Below are 27,529 nucleotides of genomic sequence, written 5' to 3'. Positions count from 1 at the left end.
TACGGTATAATTGTCGATATCGATAAGTCCGATATATTAACACATATATACAAATGCCCTTTAAGCGCCAGGAGATGGTACATGATACTTTTTGGATAAGCATTAGATCCATATATTTGCGTACCTAGTAGATTCTATATAAACCACTTTAATACTTTCGTTGAAGAATACATGAGCCTAAAATCGTTCCCCCTTAAATTTAGTGAACCTCTTACAAAAAATAATTCTGCATCTAGCCTGACTAGATCTACTAAGTAATAGTATGACTTCCCCTTTAGAAATTCCAAAAAGAGGGGGAAGAGCAAAGTTAACAAGCCAGGAAGACTGTTTCAACAAAATTACATATCCCAGTATTTGTTCAAAATAGCCAAATTTGAAAAAATTGCTCTTCGAAAAACGAAATTCATCGGTTTCCTTCAAAAAAATTCCACAATTCATCAGCATTGTAAAAAAACAATTTTTATATTTTTCTTTGTTTTGATTATAAAAAATATTATATATAAAGAAATTACATTATATTTGAGATGGAGACTCATTAATATAAGTGACAAAAACTTAAATAGTAAAATAATAAGTAATCACAGATTCTTCAATTCCTTGAATATTTTTGTCCATAATGAGGAAAGAGTCCCGTCCGGGACTTACATGTTTTACAGTGAAACAGGCAAAAGGGCCCATTCAGGATACTTACATTCCTTCTGATATTCGGAGTAAAAATAAAAAAGTAGAAAAACTGTATAAATAATTATTTCTTAGAATAAAAAGGGCAATAAATTAAAAATATTTATAATATTTTTTTTTAAATTCTTTATATTTCGATGACCACCCGCTAAAGGGTTAAACAGCTCAGGGTGAGATAAAGAAAGTAACTCCCTTACAAAAACAATAAAGATTCATTCAAAGGTACATATGTATTCCGTGATTCGTCAATTATAACTAAAGAGTAGTAATACTTGATAATTATTGGTTGTGAATCATTGAGGCATTGCTCCTCAAAGAAAGACATACGATTTTGTACGTAGTTCTTCTTCCTTATTGCTCTTATAAGTTATAATAGCAATATGTGGATGTAGGTATGTAAAATTCCTTCTTTTCCCATACTTATCGTTAGATTACTCATCTTTGTTTTTACAATTTATATATGTAGGTATACTATAAAACATTTGAAGGACATTGTCGATTCATCAATTAATGAAATAACAATTGAATACTAATAGCTGTACGAAGACCCTTGCCAAAAAAGCCTTAAGGGACACATTTTGAAAGGCTAAATGGAATGGATTTTTGATGTGTGTAATATGTATGTTTAAAAGGAATAAAGGAAGTAACGGTTCGGATCGTACACTTGTATGTGTTACGATAAATATTAGAATGGGATTGTAAGAAGTTTAAAGTTCAATACGACTCATTATATATCTTGAGGAGAACTACCGTTAACCAACATAAATATAGGCACAGCAATCCACCATTTTGAGATTTTATTATTTAGAACACTTATATTGGAAAGAGCAAGATAGGAAGGATGAAACCGGTTTTTATATATTTTGGTGATGCAAAAGGATGGTTGATGTCAAAAGACATATTATAATGACTTAGGGCAGGACTCTTTTGGGAAATAAACAATTTAGATCCATGATGATTATGATGAGATAGTTCTTTCTTTCTGTCTTTACTATTAATTTTTTTAGAGGAAGCGTTGTTGGATAATATTAGTTCGAATCACAAAAAATGAGTCATACTCAAAAAATAAAGGGAAAAAAACAGCCCGTTGCATACCTGTTGTACGTCTATTATTTTCATTTAAGGTTGTAAAAATAAAGGGAATCACTCGGCCACATAAGGCGGCCAAAAACAACAAGCAAGCAACCTGAAGTAGGAAGAACGAATTGTTGCTGTGGCTCTCTCATCATTACACATAAATTTATATATATGTATAAATTGTATAATATATTTTTCTATTCTCAAGGTAATACTTACCGATACGTGTGTTCGTTCTATGTAGGTACTAGTCATAACTTTGCATTTATCAAAAAAGAAAAAAATGTTATTATATCATCAGAAGTTCATATTCTTCCACCACAAACAACTACAATAACAAAAAAAAGTATATCTACCTTAAAAGGTAATAAGAAGAAGACCAAAATGTGTATTTTCATCTTATGAGCGTGTGTGAAGAAAAGAATAACGACAAAACATGAGGCGAAATTTGGGTTTCATGTTTTCTCAAATCCTGAAAGAAAGACCTGGTTTTCTAAAACACTCATAATCATATACATACATACATATATATTATGCGTTTGGCAATACTGAATACAGTAATATTACCTTTTAGATACGAGTAGCCCGACATAAGAAGGTTTTTTTAATAAAAAAATTATAAGATACGAGGCAGATTGCGAGTCGAAATATGCATTGCCATACAAGTTGGTAGATAATTGACAATGGGCCGTGATTTTTTAAAGTTATTTCATATAGAATGAATTGCTTTGACTAACAATCTCCGTCCAGGAACGAATTAAACTCGTATGTCAAGGTATGACTGTATCCATATTACATATAATCAGACCATGACTATAACATTCGTCATCATGATCTAAAATGAATATATAAATACTTTCTATTCCATATTATATCTAAATACGTACAAACCAGATTGGGTCGTGGTGGTAAGACTAAATCTAACAGTACATACTAAGTATTTTATAAGAAAACCAACAAAAGGATAAAGAGGTTCTCATAGGTAGCCTATTAATGAGATATTATGAGGTTACGTTGTTTCATAAGGTTTCATTGAATGCTCAACAAGGGATTTACTTAGAATTTTATTATTATTATTATACAAACAAACAAAAATATTCAAAACAAGGAAAGTAAATAGCAAAAAATAATAATAATAACAATGAATCAAAAATAGGTCAGGCATGTACATTCATACCTACCAATGATTAATTTTCATTCATTATTACTACCCTGCATGCACAGAGTGTGGATGATGAATGCATGCCTCTGGATGATTTGATCATTAGAGGCATCGTGCCTCAGCTAGATTTAATTCATTTATAAAATTAATTGTCAAAGAACGGGACGAATGGATAAAATTGGCGGATCTGAGTGATAGTACTAAAAAGATTGTGAGAGTTAGATCCAATCATAAGGCATGAAATTCAGGTAGAAATAACCATAAGATTGAATTCCAGTTTGGTTCTCTCTATTAATCTCTCTTTTCTCTCTACATTCCAAAATATATTTATTATTATGTAAATAACCTTCTTTTTAATAACAGTATATTGACTTAAGGATGTATTCATTGTCCATTATTCCAAAAATGTTTTTCTTCCTTACCCGTCAATTAAATGACTTACTTCTACTAATCCCACATATTGTGTATCTTGCTAGTTGGATTTTGAAAAAGGGGATTCTCAATGCATTTTGGGAGGAATGTAAAGAATCCAGGATAAATTCTCATTTATTGAAAAGCCGGGATCCTCCATCCTGAGTTGACAGGCTTTAATAAGTGACAAAGGGGCGTGGGTTCCTAAGATACCAAGTAGTAATAAAAAAATTCAATATATGCATATAATAATAAAGAGCGGTTGAATTAGTCAGCAATCCTGAGGAGTTGCTCTTTAAGGCAGCTCTAATAAGAGGAAGAGGAATGAAAAGAAGGAGAGCTAGAAGCGAGAAGAGAAAAAAGAAGGAAATATTGTATAATAAAAGAATGGATGGAGGAAGAAGAGTCCCTGTGTGCTGGCAGCCGACGCCAGCCTTTTCTACTCTCTCTCTCTTTTGCTCTAGAGGAAGAAGTTGAAAAGAAGCAGCAGCAGCAGCAGCGACTCACATAACGTTTCACTCCCATTTTATCCAATTTTTTTTTTTCGTCAAAGCGTTGATCCAGAGTTACTCAAATAAAGTTAGTTCAGTTCTCTCTAGTCTTTGAGAAGTGATTGAGTGAGTTGTGACTTAGTGTATTTGAGTTGTCTAGTTTTGTGTTGATTCCTTCATCTTTTGCCCCGAATTGAGCATTATCGTCATCATGAGTAGCACAGTGAATCAAGTTCAAGGAAGTAACATCCTGGATGTTCTCAAGAAGAAAATGAGACAGACGAAGGAGGAGATGGAGAAGTACAAAGAGGACTGTGAAGACATGCAACGCAAGTACCAATCCGAGATGAGTCGTCGCGAAGAAGTAACATTGCATGCAGCATTCATCCATCCCAGTCCTGTTTGACTCATTTTCTTTCTTTCTCCTTTGTTTTTTAGTCTGAGGGAGAAGTCGCTGCTTTGAATCGCCGCATTCAGTTGTTGGAAGAGGATTTGGAGCGCTCCGAGGAGAGACTCTCCATTGCCACGCAGAAATTGGCGGAAGCATCTCAAGCAGCTGATGAGTCTGAACGGTAAAACGCATAGAGAGTTTGCTGTCTTTTGATCCCCGTGGCGGCGGGGCCGGCCGGAAACCCCCTTTCAACTAGACCAAGTCTTGCTTGATTTATTTCATTCCCACCCTTTGTGGAGTTGTAGTTCTTATTAATCCCTGTTTGGGAACTCATGCTGCGAACCACACCTTTATCAAAGAACGACTCAAAGTTGTTGCAGACTCATTTCTTTCATGTCTCTTTTCTTTTTTTTTTTTAATTTTATGTCCCACCCTCCGTAGGATTCGTAAAACCCTGGAAAACAAATTCAACATGGAAGATGACAGAGTTACTGCTTTGGAAAATCATTTAGTTACCGCTAAACAAATCGCGGAAGACTCTGATAAAAAATACGAAGAGGTAAAAAAAAAAGCCAAAAAACAACAAAGTAAAAAGTTGCTCTCCTCCTTTTCTTCTCTCACATGCATTCATATACTCACATTGTTATTCACTTTGACTTGACTTTTTCAAGGACGACCCCCTTCCCCACTTTTGAATCCTCTAACCTTGAGTCCCCCCCAAAAAAAAAAAGTACAAGGTTTTGAGATAAATATATAGGTGTCCTCCGCGATTTTCCAGTCATCTTCCCCCTTACTCAACAGAACAAAGCCCTAGTTAGATATTGTTGCAAACATTTTTATTATTAATAACATTATCACTATATATACCGCCCTGATAAATGAGGTTGATCTATTTATTTAAAAATTAAATCAGGAGCTATGAGGCTATTTTTTATTTAATTTTGTAATAGTATGCGAAAGGTATTGGAGAACCGGAGTTTATCAGATGAGGAGCGAATGGAAGCTCTCGAAAAACAACTCAAAGAGGCCAAATACTTGGCTGAAGAAGCCGATAGGAAATACGATGAGGTGAAATGTTCATTTTTTCTTTTATTTTAAAGAAAAAACTTTTTTTTAGTTCAATATTCTTTTTCTTGTTTTGCTTAACTGTAGATACTTATTTATCCCTCGAATATATTATCATCATTCCTCTAGAAATTACTTAGCCTCATATTTTTTTTTTATTTTGCATGTAATTTTTTTTTTTACCTCAGTCATGTATATGCTGATAGTTTAATCATTTGACTGCTCCAAACTGGACTCTGACTCAAACTTGACGAATAACTGTCATTAATATGCCTCCCGCACATGTAACTATGAACTTTACGTGGGAGATGTAAATTTTAAATCTACTGAGTTTTTCCCTTCTTAATTTGTAAGACGATTTACAACTGTTTTAATAACGTGTCCTTCATATTTTAACTCTTTGTTAGTCTAAATCGTGAAATAAAAACAAAGGAAAACGATTTATAATTGATAGTAAGCTAAAAAGTAATTACGACTTTAAAATTATCGTTCTTATGGAATGAAGGTTTTAGTACAAATAAAAGCATACAATAATTCCTATATTTGATACTTACAGTATCAAATATGTTCATTGCATACAAGCTTTTGTCTTAATTTCTTTTTTATACTACGAGAGTTAAATTACACTCGTACATAATATTTGTACTCTAGTTTGCACTAGTGTGCTAGCTATAGATGACCTCAGGACCAATAATTCCGTTATTCATAATTAATTAATAAAAACTACATTGACATCTCGAATCAGGTAGTTGCATTATTAATCCTTAGTTGTTTTTTTTCTCAATATCTTCGATTTTCCGTATTCTTAGTTACTCATTTTGACAAATATATCTTAGAAAAAGAATTTTTTTTATAAATATATTTTGACTGCATGTATTATTCTGGCAATCCATTTTTTTCTATTAATCTCACTTTCACAAAGTTTATTAATATTTTTGAAGTACATATTTTAATTAATTTTAAATTTGCATTATTAACAATATAATATTTTACTATAGGTTGCTAGAAAACTCGCCATGGTTGAGGCTGATTTAGAGAGAGCTGAAGAACGTGCCGAAAATAGTATTATTCTGATCTCTTATTTGTAAACCCATATTAATATTTTTTTTTTTTTTTAGGTGAAGCTAAGAGCGTTAATTTGGAAGAAGAGTTAAGAGTTGTTGGAAACAATCTTAAATCCTTGGAAGTCTCTGAGGAAAAAGTAAAGTTTATTATTTAGGATTAAACCAATTCAATAAATCTTAATTTTTGTAAATGAATACAAATTAAGTACAAATGATTTTTTTAATTCATTTGTTCTTAGTTTCACTTTCTCTTATTCCTAACCTATTCCATTTAATCACGTTTTCTCTATATTGTATTTTTTTTTTTTTTTTTTTTTTTTTTTTTTTTGCAGGCATCGCAAAAAGAAGAGTCATACTCCGAACAACTTAAAAAGATGGGTTCCAAGCACAAGGAGGTACAATTCTGTAAAATTTCACTAAAGTTTATATTTTTTAACATTTTTTATATGGTAGGCTGAAGCACGTGCGGAATTTGCTGAAAGATCCGTCCAAAAATTACAAAAAGAAGTCGACAGATTGGAAGGTATTTTTTTTTTTTTTAATATATATAAATAATGTAGTTAGTTGTTATCTGGTCACTTCTAGAATCAATTCTTTGAGTATAATTATTTCATTTAAAGATAAGTTAAACAAATAATTTGAACTTTTTATTTTTATTTCTCTTATGTGCAGACATCATTCTGAGGTAAATTCATTTGACACTAAGTATTAGTTTTATTAATTGAAATGACATGAAAGAGGGAGAAAATGCATTCAACTACTCCTTGATTTAAATATTTTTTGTTTGTTTTGTGAATGAAGCATGAAATAACAACAGAGCTTGCTGAACTTGACCTAAATTGTTGACTGGATATTTCATTTATTTATTTATTTTTCGTTATTTGCATGCGATTTTTTTAATTTTATTTTTGTAGACGATTTGAGATCTGAGCAAGATAAGAACAAAATGCTACAAGAAGACATGGAAGCTACCCTCCAAGATATACAAAACATGTAATAATTGATATACTCTTTATATTAATGTTATAATATTTTAAATTCGACTGAGCAATCCGTGAACAATAACAGAGGTGTGCTTATCAAAATATATTGGTACTTCCTACTCGTGTACTTGACAATTGTTTTTCTAATATATAGTCAATTACAAATCTTTAATTTTTTTAAAGCTTACAAGTGAGAAGTGTCAAGTATGCCTATATACTCTTAGATAGTGTATTTTTCCTGAAATATTTTTTTTTATATTTGTTTCATAATTTTAATAATAAAAACATTTTTTTTTTCACACATAAAGTAATTTATTTTTTTTTTACAAAAATTAGAAAGAAATTTAATTAACATCTCCTGAACCTTTAATTAACATATCAAAGTCTCACTCAAATCCTGCTTTAGTTTAGTTGTAATCGTATCATTTTTTATTATACATTTTGTTTTGGTGTACTGCCTACTAATTCCGTAGAATAGATTATGGCTTCCACCTCTCAATTTTTTTTTACTACTAACAAAAAAAAACTTGAGTGAAGCTGTATTGCTATAATAATAATCCTAATTTTTTTCTTTCTTTTTTTTTTACTCTTACCACGCTACATTATCTTTTTTTCTAGTTTTTTTATTTTTTTTATTCGCTATTAGATACTTAGTTTGAGATTTCGAGAGTCCTTCGAACCTAACATTCAAAATATTCTATAAAATAAACAATTTTAATAATTTTAACCTCTATTAGGTAATTACTTTTTTCTTTTTCTATATGTACCCACATATAGTTTGATTTAAATTAATGATTATTATTAAGAATCTTGATTATTAATTTTTAAGGACGACTCTATCTTTCTTAACATCCGTTTTGTATAGAAAACATAGTTGATTTTTTGGCTAAAAATTGTTATTTTTTTATAGATGAACTGGTCCGACAAATTAAATTAAATATAACATAAAAAGATATCTCGAAGCCATAATGGATCAGAAGCTCTGTCTCTATTTATAAAGCTCCCTATGAAACAAAAAAACTTTGTAACATCATATTTTATATTATCTATTTTTTATGTTCCAATTGTCTATTTATTTAGATTTTGTCAAGCATAGAATTATATTTATAGTGAATTATTTTTTTTTCCTGCACGCTTTGAAACAAGAACATAAGCAAACCAAGTACTACTTTTTTTTTGCTTCTACGATTGTTAATTTTTTTTTATATTGCTGATCAAAAAAAAAAAAAAAAAAAAAATGTGCGTGTACTCCTCTAAAAAAGTTATTTATTAAAAAAAATAATCAAGAATTTCATTTACATTTTTCTAATGAAGTCCAATTTTTTGCCATGTAGTGTGTGTGACCTCATTGTTTTAAATAAGGAGTGTTGTCTCTTAAAAAACTTTACAGCATTTATTACTATTATCCCATACTACTACTCTTACAACTTTTTATTTAAAAATGATGAGCCCTCCACATTCTTACCCACCCATTCCTCAACAAGGCCCTTTGACGTTTGATCAAAAAACAAAAAAATTAGAAAAACTATAACCATCATTTGCTCTGTCCTCCGTTGCCGCTAAGTTTAAATTATATATATATATACGTTATAAATTAACCAACAGTTTTTGTTCTTTATGTACTTTACAGAAGGACACTTCCCCCATTTTAATCTTATACAATTGTCTAGTAAAAGCAAGATCCTTAAATGCAAGATAAAGGATCACTTTATATTTAGACATATTAATGATGGTTCTCCCTTCTATCTCTTTTTCTTTCATATGCACAGATTATGAGCTGTATAGTGTATAAGAAATTTAAAAAAATTATAAAAACACATGAAATACAATCTTAAAAAAAATATTAACATTTAATTATTTTAGTAATGACCCTTAAGGCTAAGTGTTTGAGGAAGATCAATCATTAGTACACATACTTATTTCATAAAAATATTTTATGAGTGTGATGTCTTGGGAAAAGGGAAGTAGGATATAATGTTAGAATTAAAATCCTTCAGTATTATATTGTATTCCTTATTCTTGTGCATCCTAAGAAAATTATGTAGTATGTAATTTATGTTCAGTTATTGCTTTAAACATTTCTTTACTGTGGTTAACGTCAGGTACGCTCAATTACTCTGCCTATGAATAAGATATGCATTGAGTCATCAAAAATGTTTATAGATCAACTCATCAAACTTTAGGTATTTGCACGTCATGGGTGTGAAAAAAGTAATCAGATATACTAGCTCAAACGATTGCAAAATTGTAAAATAACTTAAAAATGAAGTTTGCATTACGTTCATTGATCGATACTATGTATAAAATAATTTGTAGGTCAATTATGTATAATTCAGTTGGCAGTATGCAATTAGTTAATTATGCTGGATATATTTTACCTGTGAATATTTTTTATAGGTATGGTAGCATCATATTATTTTGATAGAAATATCAATATTTAATATGATAAAAATAAATGGGAAGTGTAACCTTATTGAATGGACAATATAAGTGAGTGGCCGTCAAAATTTAGTACTCATTGCTTCACTACGAATAAACTTCTTTAAGTAACGTTTAGAATGACCTTGTAACAGCCTTATATATTTTACCATAAAAGGCTTCGTGACTTCTAGTTATAAATATGTACATAAGAGCAATTTTAATAGTGGATTACTTGTTAAATATCAGCTGATGTTTATGTTTGGGATTTTCATACTGAGCTAGATAGTTTATGGCTTCGCAGTTTTATATGTAGTACTATGAAGTTATCCTTAAATTATGTCAATTGTATTAAATAGTTAGAAGATGGCCCTTCTTCCTCTTTGTAAATAGCTTTGGATATCCTCATCTGGACTTTTTTACTAACCTTAGCAATCTACATGTACATAGTTGATTTGTCGTTACATGTCTAATGTATGTATACTATAGGTATGCATTAAAGCTAATTATGATCAATCTGTTCTAACATCAATGAAGTATCATACAATATTTAATATGTGGGTATTGTGTTCTCAATCTACAAGTCTGAAAATTTGTTCCATCACATGACGTACTGAAAATAAGTATAAATAATTTTCCAAATCTCTTTCGAATATAGCGTTGCCACGGTAGCTATATTTTTTATATTGGTTTCTGCTCCAAAATTAGTATCGGTCTTCCGAAAATTTTCAACTGAAAATATATATATGTCGCTGAGGGAAATTCGGTAATTATAATGTACCTACTGGGACGTTTGCATAATTTGTATTTGTGGAGTAGGGTCATAATCAGAATGGTCTTTTAACTATTAAAAAAAATGGATTATTAAAAAATATATATATAAAAGTTTCATTATTCTATACTCTATAGCAGGAGTTTATAACAGGTGCTCTTTGGAGTTCTTTTACTCCGTGGTACATTTTAAAGGGCTCTGCTGTGATGAAAAGGTTATCTATATGGAAAAGTGGGATGTGTTGTGCTAATAATTAGCTTTAAAAGTGCGCTGTAAATTTTTTGTTTCCGTTAGGTATTTTTTCCTTACTTAATGAAGCTCTCTTACTGATTCAGAAGTGTTCCTCGTGACACATCTTTATTAGTATAATGCATATTTGTGAACTACTAGGATAACTTTCCTTAATGTTATTGACTACGGTTATACTATGCATGTTTCTATTATGTTCTACATAAAAGCCCCTAGGTTTGATTCGAAACTTATATTATAAGGGTGGAAATCTGCTTCTACTATTCATATTTGCTGCATGTCCTCTGCTCTATGATTTATAAAATGTTTGAAAAGTAAAGATGATGAAGAAGTATTGTATATCATCATCAAGGACTGGTCAAAACCGTATTTAAAAAAAACAAAAACGATATTGTCAGTGTGAAGTTTCCAAGGTGAAATTCGAGTCATAAAAAACAACCCCAAGTCTTGTCCTTGTCCATTTGTTGATCTTTGACACGAGTCAATTTGAAACTAAAGATATAAGAATAAAACCGATAATAAAAATAAAAGTGTTATTTTTCACCGAGAACCAAATAATCTATTATGTTCAGTTTTGGCACTGAGAACCTAAAAAATATGCAAATTACCCGAATAGTTATTAAAAAAGAACCAAAAATGAAGACCCGATATTCATCACAACTAGGAATTTGTTTAAGTGATTTTAATACTTGTATTATATCAAATTTATTAAAACATTTATTGACAATATCAAATTTTCTTTTTTTACCAACTGATTTTGGGCTTTTTTCCCTATTTATTTTTGCAGGAAAGGTTGTGAGATAAAAAAAAGGTAAAGAAGTGACGAATATGGAAATCTATTTTGTATCATTTTGCAAGGAATACTCTAAACATGGAATGAGTAATCTTTTTTTCTTCCCTTTTTTTTGAGTTACTGCTAACTTAAGACTATTTTTTTCCATATTACTTCATATGTATCTAGTATAATATTTATGTAATGCAAGAAATAATTAAAATGCAACAATCGTGCAATGAATTTCTTCAGGAATTATAAGAACTCTATTTATTAATGATAATGCTGATAATATATAATAAATAGATATAATTCTTTTTTAATTCCACGATTTTTTTAATTCAATTCTCTCTTTCATTTCATATCTAATCTATGACTAATAGCAGAGGTGGCAAATTCCAAGTCAAATCTCAAGTCTTTGTTCACATATTTTTATTGAGTCCTCAGCACTCTTTTTGAGCTTATTTCCAGTCCATAATTAGAATATAGGGTCCATAGTGTTAATTTTTTCTGAAGTTCATAATAAACTAGCTATCGAATCAGGGGCCACGCAATAGGGGGGGGGGGTAATAATCATCCCACTTTTTGAGTATTTACAACTATAATATAGCTGCATTAATTTTTTTAGATTACAATTACTTAACTCTCCGCTTTCGAAAACGGTGCATAGAGCTTGCGAGTCTTAGCTATCGAGTCCAAGTCAAGTCATGAGTCTTGACTGTGAAATCAAGTCGAGTTATAAGCCTTCAAAATATGAATTCAAGCCCAAATTGAGCTGCAAGTATCGAGTTCAAGTACACAACTTTATAAGATTGAAAAATATACACTATTATTTATTGTCAGCTGTCGAAGTTTCTGCTTCCTCTCGCCTGATCAGTGTTCCTCACGTGAATTGGTTAAACAAAAATTAGCTTTTTAAAGCTGAGAACAACTCCAAACGATGATTGAATAATAATTCCATAGTTGAAAAAATTGTCCAATTACAAAACTGATTTTGGGCCTCTTTTCCGTTTCTTTTTAGAGAAAAGGTTGTAAGATACAATAAAGGTAACGACACGCTGCTTATAAGTTATAACTTATATGTAGTTATGTCATTTGTAATTTTTTACCGTACTTTTCTTTTTAATAGTCCTCTTAACATTGATGGGTTCTTAAGCTGTGAACAATGTGGTCTTGTCTCTTACCTTAGCAAAAGTAAAAAATTAATTTATATTCTGTCTAGTTGTCAAAAATGGGAGTTATCTCGATTCGAAATAAAAGAAGAAACTATGAAGGCTAGCAATCAATATGTGGTCAGCCAACCGGTGACCACCTTCCACATACATAACTAAAACAGTGGGACATACTTATGTGGTGCGTCAACATAAAACCAACTTGAACAAAAATCAAGAAAATGAGAAAATCCCAGTTTCTTTTTTCACTTTATATATAAAGACATTTTTTTAGTCAGTCATAGGGTATGTATTCAAAATTGTGGGATAAATTAAGATACCTAAGAATATTAGCTATACTTTATTTAATTAATTAGACTCAATGGCCTTTCAAATAAAATCAATCAATTATCAACCTTTTTTTAAATGTTCCTTTAATTGATCAGATGGAGTTGCACTGATCAAGTATAAGTAAACATTATAATTTTAAGATTACTCCATCTGACGTAGGAATTATCTTTCAAGTCCATAATGCTTAATGTATATTTTGTTCTCAAGGACGACTAAAAGCGACCAAGTGTCTCCTATGCTACGTTGCTCCATTTCTTATAATTTTATTGTGTTGATCAATTTTTGGCTACTTTAAGCTCAACTTGCTGCGCCTCCAATGGGTTATTAAGAATAAATCATTGATATAATAATACAATTCGTCAAAAAGTACAAATCTAGTCTACACTAAAATTGAAAAAATCATACGAGGTTGTTATTGTCTTGACAGCCCACATCTTTGGCATTTAAATAAGTGGCACCCTCTGTCAAAATAATATTTTTTGAACACACTTCGACGTAGTGATAAGTTACATTGATTACAAAAAACAGCTATATTTCAATGGTTAAAATATCAGTATCAAAATATACCAATATTAACTAATGTTACTTTAATTGAACAAAGAAAAAATAATAGAACAATTAAAATATCTTAAATGTATAAGAAGGTGTATTATTCCTTTAACAAAGATGAAGCAAAAAAAATACAAATGCCATTTACTAACAATTAGAATTGGACAATATATATATAACATTAGTGTTGGATTCCAGTATAACTCGAATTCGAAAAAATGATAATATTTTTTTCAGACTAAGGAAATTTATATTATACTAGCAAAGGGTCTTTTGGTATTGCTTGGGACAAGGAGGGAGCGGGAAATCTCATTGACAATGGCAATATACATTATAAATACAAGAGGGAAGGGGTGGAGTAGATTATGGAGAAAAACCCACTACTAAGCTTTTCGGGGTCCTATTACATTTCTTAAGACAGGGTTTTCCAAATTTCACTATGCCATGATCCCCCCTTCACTAATACATTTTAAACAGAGGTAACTTATATACGAGTTTTCGGAGCTACTGCAGGAACTTGGGATACTACGCACTCTACGTATAAGGTATCTGCGGGCCTGTTTGAATCGAAGATGCTTTCTTGGACCCCAATTTTTCTAGCGACACCCCTTGTTTTAAGTGCCTGTATCCAAAATGATCTTGTATAAAAAATAAACTAGACCGAAGACCGGAACGAGACCGATAAAGCTGATCCGAGAACGAAACTGTTGAATTGAAAGAACTGAGACCGGGTCTGATAGAACCGCTGAATTTGAACCGGACACAACCTTGTTTAGATCCCTTCGGTGCGGGATAACTTTATGATATTCTTACTGGCATTATAAAATAGTGCCTGTATAATATAGGAAATGTATTATTATTAATTTAAAAAAAGATATTTGTTCAATATATATAAAGGTTCATTATTTGTTAACTTGGCAGCAATGAAACCTCCAAGCGGTGCAGTTAGGTAACTTATATTCATGATTGTAGCTGAGGCTCATCTTTTTTCACTCCTTGAGATTGCCTATGTATCTTTTGCAGGCTTTGGCTCAGCTTGTCTCCAGATGCTGTAGCCCAGCAGATTAAGATCTGGGCTCTGAGATGTTCAGAAGTTCATATTTTCTGCTATCGAAGTCCGCACAAAATTGATTTTGTGAAATAGCACTCCATCCTGCCGGGACACGTAAATGATTCGTTTGACTTCCACGTAATCTTGTTGATCTATGGGATTGATTTAGACTTCAAAATTGCCAAGTAGTCAGCCACAGTAAGTATGTACTCAATATCGAACAAAATGGGTGGCATTTTGTCTCCCATCGATGCCACGATACCCAACATCATCACAGATACATAGAAGAAGATTATTTTTAAAGCATTATATAAGTTTAAGAATTAAAAAAGAATTTATTTAATGGCAAGATTAACTCAATGAGAGTGTAATAGTAAAACTTTATGAGACCATATAAAAAAATATTTAAAAAATTAAATGCCTCTTAATTGAAATGTTAGAAAAATTAAAATTCTTAAAAAATTACCCACGTTGCTGTTTTTTCTGACGCCTTAATTAATTAATTAATTTTTTTTTGAGGGGGGGGGGGAGAGAGGTTTTTCTGAAAAAAAAAAAAAAAAATGAAATAAACTTGAATATGTAAATAAGTAATTTAGTGACAGGGTACGGCTGATAAGATTTTTCAAAATGAAAAATTGTTGGAAAATCTACAGTGGTGAGTGTTAGGGTGGTTAGGGTGTAGAGGTATGTTAGTTGCCCCCGTGCTGCTTGACTATGTTCAAGGAGTCAAGGCCAGCGCTGATCAAAGTTGCAATCTCCAATCTTATTGTTTCCATCTTTTTCCAGGAGTGAGATATACTTGTTTAATAACTCGTTTGAAAGATAACAATATCAGTTTTTCATTAATATGTGCCATTTTATAATTGAAACTCTCTATACCTCTCAGAAATAGAGTTAATGGGGATTCATTACCCGGTAATATGTAAGTTAAAACGTATACTCATACTATAGTATCTAAATAATATGTAAATGAAATCTATAGGTATACCACTCCTTATTACTAAGGTGGCTTAAAAGTGCTCAGAGAATGAGGAAGATAAATTAAGGCACATTTCCGTTTTGGAACATTTTTTATGACATAATTATAATGACACTCCTCTTGGTTATAAATGTAAATAGGTAATATATTCACATTTAATGAAAATATTCCTATTATCAATTTTAGAATACTGAAGATCTTATTCATATATGTTTGTTCCAAACCATGGCAACACGATTGCTCAATATCATAGACGTAGAAAGTAAGCTCTTTTCCCACCAAATTTTGAGCCAAAGGTCAAATATTATTGCATGAGTATTGCTTTGTTTTCTATAAATTTGCTATTGCCCCCTTTTCTCCCCTCCCGTCCCTGATGTCTATGCTCAATGTCTTGACTATTTTAGTATTCAAAATTGCTCAGAAGTAAATACTCCTTATATCTTTAACCCCATCGCGGAATAATAAGATCAACTCTAAAAATAAATGTATATATTTATGAAATATCGAATGTTCGTATCACTTGAAGAAGCATATGGCAAAATACATAGATATGAGTTGAAAATATCGTAAGTCAAAGTGGAATTTGCAAGGTCATTGGGCCCTGTGCAGGGTATTCATTTGAAATATTTTCTCTAAAAAAAGTCCATACATTGTATTTTCTAAAAAAAAAAAAGATCCCGAGTTAAATTCTTGGCTATCCCTACTCAGATTAAAATTTTGCCACCATTTAATCCGTTATGCATAGGTCGTCGTAATAGTTTTAGTTGACATGATTGTAATGAAAAAAACTACCTTTAGAAATTAGAAAAGGAAAAACAGTTGTTGCGTGTGCTCCTACTTCTTTTTTGTTCATTATTTATTAGGTCGTCGTGGTTTAACTTCTCCCTCTGTAGTAAGTATTCTAACCTCTCTTTGTTGTAAATTGTATAAAAATCCATAATAAAATAAATATATATGATTTTAAATTTGATTACAATATTTTCTCTGTATTAAAGCTATTTTAAATTTAGAAGGTTCTCCTCTCTTTACTCCAGTAATTAATTTTCTCTCTCTCTCCCTAAAGAGTCTAGGAGTCTAAAATAGAAGTAATTGGTAAAGATTGTATGGCTACCAATTTAATATATAACATCAACTATATATAACCCAACTTCCTGTTCTAGCTGTGCTGGGCAAACTTCTGACGGGCAAATGGATGAAGAAATTTTACAACTCACATGATAATCAATTGAATTATCTTGATGCGATTCAAATAGTTAATGAAGTTGTCGAACCATTAAAAAAAAGTTTATTAGATCCTACATTGATTTCTAAATCAAATGATGATTTCTTTGGAGAACCATTAGTTATTGAATGCACCTTTCGTATACTTTAAAAAATTAAAATTAATTCTTACTCCAATGATATGACGAAAACTTGCATTTCTTCCACAATAGTTGTTTTAGAGACGCAATATAAAAAGTGTTTTGGATTAGACATTGATAACTTATCTAAAAGATTGAGGGAAGATATTACGTCGGCATGGTGCCACAACATGGACGCTGAAGAACTTATTGGTATGTTTTGAACAATAAAAATAAATCTTTAATTGCTAATATGGACTATATATCATGTCGATTACGAGCTTCAAAGAATGGCACTATACATTATTTAGAAAAGATGGATACTCCACTTAGAGAAAACATCATAACAAAAAGTGTAAAATTTGTAAAACATTTTAGAAAAAAAAACATACTATGAAGATGTTGGTAAGGGACTATTGAAGAGAAAGATTTTGAAGGAAACATCGAAGGAAGATAGTTTAAGGGAAAAAATAGAACAAAAATTAAAAAAAAGATGATTTAAAAACAGCATTTAATTATGTTAAAAATATCAAAGAATGGACTAAAAATGAGGTTTTAGATATTTTAAAATGAAAAGTTTTGGGAAAAAATACATTTATGTCTTTTAGATTCAAACTTGAAACCTTTAATGCCAAAGTGGGAGATTTTAACTCAGATAAAATGTGTTATAGTACTTCATATTGGTCTCAAACCAAAAATTATTACACCGCAGAAGAAAGTGAATTGTCAGCGTTTGCTTTAGGAGCTGATGTTTTAGTTGGAGATTTAATTTTTTTAGTTAACTTAATCTTACAATATTTTTATTATTATAATTTGAAGAATGCATATAAATATTTAATAGTTGTGTAATAAATTAGAGATTATTACTGAATTAATAATGATTAAACTACATAAATAATATATTAATATAGATTTCTAATTTTTTTGGGTGCTTTCATTCAGTTTGTTAGTTTATTTATTATTAATAATAATAATTATGCGTCATGTTTATTATAATTTGTGACGTCATTTTCAAATTTGCTGCGCCAAGTAGAGTTCATATAGATGAAACATACACAAGTTGCTCATAAACAAAGGGAGATGATTATTAGAAAAGGTTTTTATTTTTCGCCACGAAAAATTGGAATAACTCGGGATATATCTAACCAATTAAGGTAATTTTGGTATCATTGCATTATACAGCTAAAATTACATAATTGATAATATATAAAAAATATGCTGTTTTGACTTTTTTAACATACCTAGTATTAAAGCATTAAATTAAGTAGAGCATCGAAGGCTCACATCATTATAAGCGAAAAAAGTTACTTTTTTTTTTTTGTCCGGTAGAGGTATTATTATATCAAGTATTTTGGAGAATCATTTCCTGTTCTCTCGTGAATGGGTCAAGTACTGTACTGTTTCTACTTCTATTTACTTTATTATTTCATTATTCATATATTTTTTGATTAAACCGTTATGGAGAAGAAATTATGATTCAAAATGATTTTCACATACAGAATGGTCAGCAGGTTTCCAATTAGGAAGATATTTCAGATTTGATATCCATTTTTTTCTTCTTGCGACTTCTTTTGGATTTTTGGGAATGGGAAATTTAAAAAAGTGAACGTTTCCTTGAAGCTTTTAGAAATTTGACTCAGTTCTATTTTTGCATCCTCTGACACTATAATTACCCTATTACTTTGGAGTAATTTGTTTCAAATTTCCTTTATAATAATATGTAAATATAAAGTATTTAAGACTAGAATAAATTATAAACGTACTATTACTTATTCAAACTTATTAATATTACGTAGTACGGACAATAAATAAATGAGTGACGTCATAGAAAAGCGACATATTGCGAAAATATTATCACAAATATTGACCTTACTATTGCCTCAGGCTAACGGTGCTCGATGCTCTACTTGGTTTAATGCCTTACTTAGTATAGGTTAAGATTTGAATTAAATATAAACGCTGGTATGTTAAAATGAATTTTGTTTGTTTTTATTAGTGAACGCTTTAAAGACTAAAGTACTCATCAATCATCCTATTATATATTTTTTCTACTCAAATTATATTCTTTCATCAAACAAGCAGTAGTATTTTTGACAGAACACATACGAATTGATATAAGTATTGAGTAGTTACGTGTGAGCGTGCCCATGAAAAACAGAGAGTAACACGTAGGATTTCTTGGATTAAAGCAATTTTGTTTTAGACAACACCTAATTACTCCTAGCAATGCCTTGTACTACTGCTACTAACTAATAACATAAATATTGTTCAAATTTGCAAACTGCATCTAGTGGCATGAGGCATGATTTTTTCATGGGAGGGTTCAAGTAAATTTTGGTGTCTCTACGTGAAATAGACTTTTCAAAAATAAAAATTTAAACATTGTGAGGGAAATTTCAGATCTTGTATATTTTTTTAAGAAAATAAATTTGAGATTTTTTTTTGATTTGTCGCCACCTTATAAAAAAATACCACCCTGTTGAGCAAGATAGGTTTTAGAGTAAGCGAGACTGGAACAATGATAAATAATCATGCCCCGTTTCTTTTTTGTTTCGAATCCTCTTATTTTATAAGATTAAAAACGGCTGTGAATCCCAATAAATCCCGAAAAATAACTCCTAGTATAAACATATGTATATCCCTTTAAGGTTCAGTGTTAAACATAAATCATTTTTCAGCAAGGGGCAAGGGCTCTAACTTCAGCCTGTTTTTTTTTATATTCTACAAGAGCTAAAAATAATTGAGTCATTATTAATTATACCTAAAGAGTGACAAAATATCTTAATAGAGTTGGCTATTTTTTGGTGCATCGTAGAATTACATATTTCACCTCATTTCTATTTGTTATAGATGGAAATTGATTATCCGCCTGATTCTAAAAAATAACTTGTGTAAACGTTCAGAATAAATTAAGCGCAATTGAGCAACTGATTAGGTCTAAATTTGAGTATTACAGATCAATTATCTTGACGAACAGTTTCAATCATGAAGCTCCTTTTCTAAATAGATTGATCAAATAAATCCTTGTTCCTTTATTTCCTGACATATTATTTCCATGTCAACAATTTAAGATCAAAAGTCCAAATTCATCAAGTATGAATCAAAATGATTGAAGTACGTATATAGGTATTAACTGTAGACTCTTCGAAGATAAACGTTAATAATTGAAGAATTATGATTATTTAATGGAGTTATTTTATTCGTTAAATAAATCCCCCAGTCTTTTTTTTTCAAGAAAAATCCTATAAATTACCGACATACTCGCAATTCAAAATGTCTTAAGTTGTAATAATGAAATTAATCATTATACAAACTGAAGAGATCTATCATTCTTTATAACATTCCCCTGCAAGATTAGATTATTTTTGGGATTTTTAATTTTAATAATGACAATTCTAGATCCTTTAGAAGAAAATACTAACTACACACCTACTTTACTGTTATCTAGTAGATACCGCAAACTCAAGACATGAATATTGATAACGGAGGTCGGTAGAGTAGTATAAAATATAACCTCTGGCTATGTAAAAATGAAAGAAACCGAAAATGAACAGAGTAATCTTGAATAATTGAAGAATGAATAGAAAGGGAGCAGTTTAGCTGTCATGATGTTTTATTTAATCAGCTGCAAGTAGGCATAAGAGGAAGGATATAAAAACAAATCTGACTCTGTATCTAACAAGGATATAGTCCACAAGGGGTGGGCTGGACTCGCTGTAGCCCCACCCTCAAATTAAGGAACTTTTGTTTTTTACTAGAAAATTTAATATTTGAAATTAAATTTTTTAACTTTTTTCCAAAAAATTGGTATTTTTGAAATTTTTTGAGAATAGCAACTGATTTTTGAATTAATTTTCTAAAAAATTTAATATTTTGATATTAGCGATGGATTTTGGAATTGTTTTTTACAAGTTTTTTTGTGAGTAAGTAAGGATTTTTGAAATATTTTTCCAAAGCAAATTGTTATTTTGAAGAACTGTGGACTTTTGATTTTTTTTTCCACAAATTTTAATTTTTGATAATATCAAAGAATTTTTGAACTTTTTTCATTAAAAAGTTAATTTTTTTGTCAAGAGCTGTCGATGTTTAATTTTTTTTTTCCAAAAAAATTAGTTTTTTTGGAGTAGCTAAGGATTTATGAAATTTTTTTCCAAAAACTTTATTATTTTGAAATAATTTTGCAAATATTTTTCCAAAAAAATTTAATTTTTGGATTTATTCTCAAAAAAGTTCCAAGAACTAAGCCCCAAACATAATCCTGTGGTCGCCCCTGTATAAGCAGGAATGACTGATGTCGATCCTCAATTCTACTTTGAATCCAACGAGAACTTATACTGGTTATAAATACCAAAGTGTTACTCATTCATGAGCACACACAGTGAAGATTATTTTTTATTACATTGATGTTTTCTCCTCAAGAATTAAACAATTGTGATAACAGCTTTGGAAAAAAAAACCTGTTCAGGTTGCAACTACAAAAAATATCACACACGTTTTAGGTCTTATTTTATAAAACTCTAGAGATCGGATAGAAAAAAAGAGCAACAAAACATAAATATAAGCAAGCAAAGATACGCACCAAGTTTTGACAGATATTTAAGTCAAGTGTACAAAAAAATAAAGAACTGGAGTTTACCTAAAAAAGAAATGATGATTTATAAAAATTTAACCATCAGTTCTTTTTTTAATAAACTGTAAAATAAGATAGATTCATTAAGTTAATTGATATTTGAATAATTGAAATATATACAATGTTTTGTAATTCTTGCAGTTATTTTGGTAGATCATTTATTTTGACTTGTTTTTAACACTTCAATTATATAAATAAGTTATGTGATTTTTTTATTTCTAACTGTGTTATCTATCAAAATCCTTAGAATATAGCAAAAGTTTTTGCCTTTCATTGTTTGTTAAGTCACCTTTATTACAGTAAAAGTTATAGATCGATTATGATCAAACTTGGTACGTAGATGGTTACAGTAAGAAACCATTAATTTTTGAGAGGGCAAGGTCAAAGGTCAAGGTAACACATGACCTAAAAAAAAACATAATCGTCCATAACTTTGAAAGAAATACTCAATTTGATTTTAAGTGGAGGTTTTGCCCTCTACCGAGTGCCCATTCTATTTAGTCATTTATTAATTTTTTTACTATTTAGATCTACAACGTTCATCTAATCAATTATTGTAGTTATTTTGATATTTAGGGTTTAAAATAAAATTATTTTTGTAGAATTTGTCTTTTAACCAGTGATATTTAGACAGGGCCGGTGCTTGTATTTTTCTTGAGGTGTTGAATATTATCCCCTAATTTTCTGACTGATACCCAATTTTTTCCGACTCTAATATGCAATTACTGTTTTTAAATTTAAAATAAGCACCTTTTATTTTATAGTAAAATGCCTTTTTTAAAGGAATATTTATAATTTACAATTTATAACATTATTAAAAATGTTTTAAATATTTTATTTAATGACACTTGTTTTTAAAAGTAATATTTCGAAATAAAAATTAATTTTTTCAAATGACTTTTGTTGGTTTTTGTTTTCTCAAATCATTGAATAAATAATCTATGGAGGAGGATGTCACATACTCCCGTGAATACGGCCACCTATGTAACAGTTGGTAGCCAGGAATATCTGAATTTCAAACGTAGAAAAAAAAGTTATTGAAGGAGAAGGACAAATATATAAAATGACCTTTGTAAAACTTGTTATTTTTGCGAGGAGCTTGTATTTTTATCTCATTCTACTAGATTGCCTCATGTTAATGTCTTAAATATGATGGCGTCATAACTGGAATTATACGTTACTAAGATGCGAATGTGACTTGTTTGCTTATTTAAGTTTTTATTTATGTTTAAGTCCAACAATAGGAAAATAATGACATAACTAAATGGCAAACTACTAGGTAACTTAAAAGCTTTTTTTTTTTTGTCTATTCTTGAATGAAGATTGAGCACGGGGTTACTACTTACTACATTTACATTGGATTTTCTTTGATCCTGTCAACTTTTGAATTCTTTTCCCCTTATCAGTGCTCTGGATTTTGATTGGTTGAATTCGAATCAACACTTGTTAACAATTTTGAAATATTTCTAATGATTATTTACACCGTGATATCTCACTAATTAATTAAAGGTAAAATGGTTGCTAGCACCGGCATTTATTTACAATGGAGGGGGTATATAATGGTAACACTTAAAAATAATTTTTTTCAATTCAATAACTAAGGATGTTGATAAGCTTTCATTGTGTAGGGGGTTGGTCGGGGGTTTGCTTAGCACCAAAAAATATTAAACCCATAATAAAGTTATTTATATTAATTTGTTTATTATACAGTCGTTAGATAAATACTATCTCCGTTAAACTGCATCCTGATCAATAAGGAAAACAAGTAGAGGTTTGAAATGTAATTTACAAGTTCTAGTCGTAAAAAAGAAAAAAAAATCATTCAATATCTCTGCCTTCGCCAATCATTCGCTTGATATGAAGCTTAAAGGATTTACAGGCCTTGGACACGTCAACGGAGAGACTTTGTCCCATTACTCGATGACAGAGGTCTTCAAGGAGTCGATGCTGTTGTTTGAATTGGCAGATACATTCGTCTTTTAAAAATAAGATAGCCAAAGGATAAATAACGGGGAATTAAAAGGTCAGATCTGGGGGTCCCAAAATGGTACCTTCTCTTCTTTTTACAAGTTTTGGCTCTTTAGGCCAAACACGAGTTAACAGGACCTGTCTGCACCGACCCTCCCTTTTTACTCAAAGAAGATTGGGGGTTGACACTGCCGTTGCTACCAATGATACCATGGTTTATGATGCTAGGCGGAAACTTAGTTTTAAGGACGTGGGGGAAATTAGCTCAGGTCAGTATTTATGGTCTTGAAGACTGTTGCACAGATTACTTTACAATTTTTGGCAAGAACGGTATTTAGAGTCCCATAAGATGCCTTCACGTACTGTTTCAGGCCTACGAGGAATCTGGGAGTGTGTTTTTAATCACTCCAAGACTTGTGCCCCTCTTCCTTCCAGCGGTTGTAGAAGTCGTAGACTGTACTCTTTGTAAGTTTGGATATGTCCCGCGTAAGCCAATTTGTTGATGGTATTCCTCCAGGTCTCTCCCATCGTAAATACTTGTTTTGAATTAAAAGTTGCGCAACTGACTAAAAGCTTACGCACAACCTACCACTTTAAATTGAAATGACCGAGTTAAATGTTTTCCTTATTGTTCAGAATGTAGTTAAAGATGGTCCGGATTTACCTGAGCGGCATTCCTAGCATAACTATAACAATTCTACAAAAGTGGGAGGGGGAGAATGACCCCTTATGGCTATGGCTCTGAAACCACTGGTTGTGATATAGAAATAAAGGTAACAGCGTTTTAACTATTTCCCTGGTTGGAAAGAATTTGCCTTTCTTCCTTTTTATTTTTTGTAGGAAAGGTTGCGGGATACAATAAAGATAAGGAGGTGTGTGAAATACAATGAAAATGTGGGAGATGAAATAATTATTGTGCTGCTCCTAAGTCTAGCATGAAAACGAACACTTCATTTCTGGTCGAATGACAGTCATAGTCGTTGTTGTGATATAATGAACATATTTTATTTCTGATTTTAACATTCATAAATAAGTAGAGCACATCTTTTGATGTATTATGTAGGTAGGTAGGTAGGTAGAATAACAATTTTATGTCTAAATGATTTTTTGTTTTGTCTTGCGTAATATCTATATTCAGACCTGGGTTACATCATGAAGTTTTGACATATGTAAATATGTAGACTATGATTTTATTTACAGTCACTCGTTCTGATAGTGAACTAATAATATCTATCAAAATAACCTATGTAGATTAGACGTAGAATATGATTAATCTGTATATATACATAATAGAGATTGTGTGTTTATGTACATGTCCTTTATACGTTTCCATACCGTTGAACATAGGAGGTAGAAATGATGCATAGGTCCCTCTTTTGAGCTGCAACAGGCTAAGACGGGTGTGCCGATTTTTGGGGAAGTCATATAAGAGGGGCTATACTATACACAAAACCCAAAAACCGTTTTTTACACCTCAAGGAGACTAAATAGGGGGTTGAGCTATTTATCAATAAGTAATTGGCGTTTCGAAAAACAACTATAGGAATAACTACATTTTCTAAATTTATTCCAAATCAAAAAAGGCGTGGCATAAAAAATAAATCGGCAAAAATTGCAATTTCGTTTAATTCAGGTGCATAAAAATGAACTTTCAATAGAAGATGGGTTTAGTAAATAACTAAAGTTTGTAGAAATTTGTATGGAGATTCGTTTGCATATAAAGTGGGAAAATAAAAATGGATGTTTAACTGAAATATCTGTCATTTTCTGAATAATTTTTCAACTTTTTCATTTTTTTAAATTTTTTCATCAAACGTCAATTTTCTGTTTTTTAAGAAGACATACCACAACACGATGCTTTTTGCACAAAAAAATTCCAACGCAAAATTTTATTGCATAATTTGGAAAAATGAACCAGTTATCGAGTATTATTTTTTTGACAACAATATTCTTCATAAAGTTTTTTGTTTTTGCAAGTACGAAAAAAATATTGTTAGGTGTGTGTTCTTCTACAATTCCAAAAAATACTATTGACTTTTTTTTGTTGCAAAATTAGTGATAAAATGTTTTTGCAATTTTCTTCGCTAATTTCGATTTTTTTGAAGTAAATAAAAATAGAATTCTCATTTGGACAATTTTTTAGATGCATATATGTTGGTATGTTATTTGAAGTTTATAACACATTATTTTTTTAACATTCATAATAATACTACTAAGGTTACACGAGACAATAATAAGATTGATATAGTGTGAAGAATAAAATAATTATCAGGATCTTTTTTGACAACAACGAAACATTCATATTATATCTTTTAGTATATGTAGTATATAGAAGTATTTTTTGAATATTTTGTTCTAATTTTCTCAATTAATTTGACAATTTTCAATGTGATTTCCCTCTCCCTCCTTAGCCCGAGCAACACCGGCTAACCCTTTACCATTTTCCCACAAATGAGGGATTTCAAATCCAACGATGGTTTGCATATGTAAAAAGGAATATTTCAAAGGAGTCATATGTACAATGTATATAGAGGGACGTCTGCAGGGGGTGGGCTGGAGGGATGAAGCCCTCCCCCAATAAAAAAAATAAGAGATTTTTGCTTTTTACTAGAATATTTAACATTTAAAATTTTTTATTTTAAATATTTAAAAAAAAATTATATTTGAAATTTAATGATTTGTGAGAAACTGTGGATTTTTGAAATTTTTTAAGAACACTGATTGATTTTGGAATTTTTTTTTTCTAATAAATTGAATCTCTGAAATTTATTGTAAAAAGTTATGAATTTTTGATTTTTTTTTTTTTCAAAAAGTTTAATTTTATCTGAATAGCTGTGGATTTTTGAAATTTTTTTTTTCCAAAAAATTTACTAGCAATATTGTTCCTCTCCCACCATCACTTCCCTGTTATAAATAAATTACGCATAAAAAAGAGATTTACTTGAAAATATCTGAAGTAGGCAATATTGATTGAGCCTTTAACTTTTCACTACTTCTGGTAATTATTATGTTGGATGCACATTTATTACATTTTTAGGATAAGGCAAAGTTATGTTGATTTAAGTGCTCCATTATTTTTAATTCAAATCATGCATACAAAAAAATCCACAGATCATTTTATCATTGGCCAACCCACAGGTCTGCATATTCCCTCCTCCTAACATGTGTTTAAGGGTTTGTTAAAAGTGAATCAGAACCTTAATGAGAGTAGTCCAAGAAAATGGATGAGATCTGATGCATACAGTCAAACAGTTGAGCTGGTCATTTCTGTTTCGGAAAGCTTCCGTCTCCCGACAATAAAAAAATGTATTGTGACTAGAAAAATAAGATGTCTTGATTCTACTGTCAGTCGATTTTCAAAGGATGGTTCTACCAGAGAAAGTGCCTAGAAGAATGTGATAAGCTGTTTAATATATATTTTTGCCAATGCTATGAGAAAAACATTCATAGGGGAAAGTGTTGCTGCCCCTAAAAAGATTCCCTTGAATGAGTGGCAAGCCTACATTAATAAGAAAAATAGAACTTATTCACAGGACTGCAACCAAACAGATAATAGTGACACAACATTCTCCTTTAATGCTGAGGATGAGAGCAATGATAGGAATTATGAAGAAAAAACAAACATTTTTAGAACATCAGAACAAACAAATGTTGCTACAATGGCAGACCGATTCAGTGGCAGCAATTTAAAATTCTTTGCTGGAAGACATAAATTTGTTTACTCTGAAGAACACCCTTGATGGACAAAAAATAGGACGAGAAAGACAGAGAGTAAGAAAAATTTTTGATAATTGTAAAATTGATTTTAAACTTATATGCTCCGATGTGTTTTAAAATAAAATTCAATCCAACATGTAGTGAAGGTATTTTCAATATGCAATAACCTTATTGAAAGATATATACAAGTATCTCGTTCCAATTGTCCAAAAAGTTCTTAGAAGTATTAGTTTTTTTTGCACATCATGAAAATATAT

General features: G+C 30.5%; 1 protein-coding gene and 1 long non-coding RNA gene across 7 annotated transcripts; one reads left to right on the top strand and one right to left on the bottom strand.

The window, feature by feature from the left end:
• Nucleotides 1-559: 559 nt before the first annotated feature.
• Nucleotides 560-2,240, bottom strand: LOC121115885 (uncharacterized). The gene is made up of 3 exons (XR_005863707.2): nucleotides 2,115-2,240; nucleotides 1,978-2,015; nucleotides 560-698 (listed from the first exon to the last, which is right to left on the bottom strand). It is a non-coding gene; the product is annotated as an uncharacterized lncRNA (long non-coding RNA).
• A 1,364-nt stretch (nucleotides 2,241-3,604) lies between these two features.
• On the top strand, nucleotides 3,605-8,487 carry LOC121115884 (tropomyosin-1, isoforms 9A/A/B). 6 transcript variants are annotated; one of them, XM_040710054.2, is made up of 9 exons: nucleotides 3,605-4,186; nucleotides 4,261-4,394; nucleotides 4,655-4,772; nucleotides 6,277-6,340; nucleotides 6,397-6,479; nucleotides 6,675-6,737; nucleotides 6,796-6,865; nucleotides 7,257-7,335; nucleotides 8,236-8,487. In XM_040710054.2, exons 1-9 carry the CDS (start codon nucleotides 4,034-4,036, stop codon nucleotides 8,237-8,239), a joined length of 768 nt encoding a protein of 255 aa, XP_040565988.1. In that variant the 5' UTR covers nucleotides 3,605-4,033; the 3' UTR covers nucleotides 8,240-8,487. The 6 variants fall into 6 exon arrangements, 4 of the variants coding, with proteins under 4 accessions (XP_040565988.1, XP_040565989.1, XP_071743987.1 ...); XR_005863706.2 differs by having other exon boundaries at nucleotides 3,674-4,186; nucleotides 7,257-7,412; XR_011779809.1 differs by lacking the exon at nucleotides 4,655-4,772 and adding an exon at nucleotides 5,164-5,281 and having other exon boundaries at nucleotides 3,801-4,186; nucleotides 7,257-7,412.
• Nucleotides 8,488-27,529: the final 19,042 nt, after the last annotated feature.

Source organism: Lepeophtheirus salmonis, chromosome 4, assembly GCF_016086655.4.
Source record: "Lepeophtheirus salmonis chromosome 4, UVic_Lsal_1.4, whole genome shotgun sequence".
NCBI lineage: Eukaryota > Metazoa > Arthropoda > Copepoda > Siphonostomatoida > Caligidae > Lepeophtheirus > Lepeophtheirus salmonis.
Note: the sequence above shows the minus strand (reverse complement) of the source record. Positions and strands in the feature narration are given on the sequence as shown.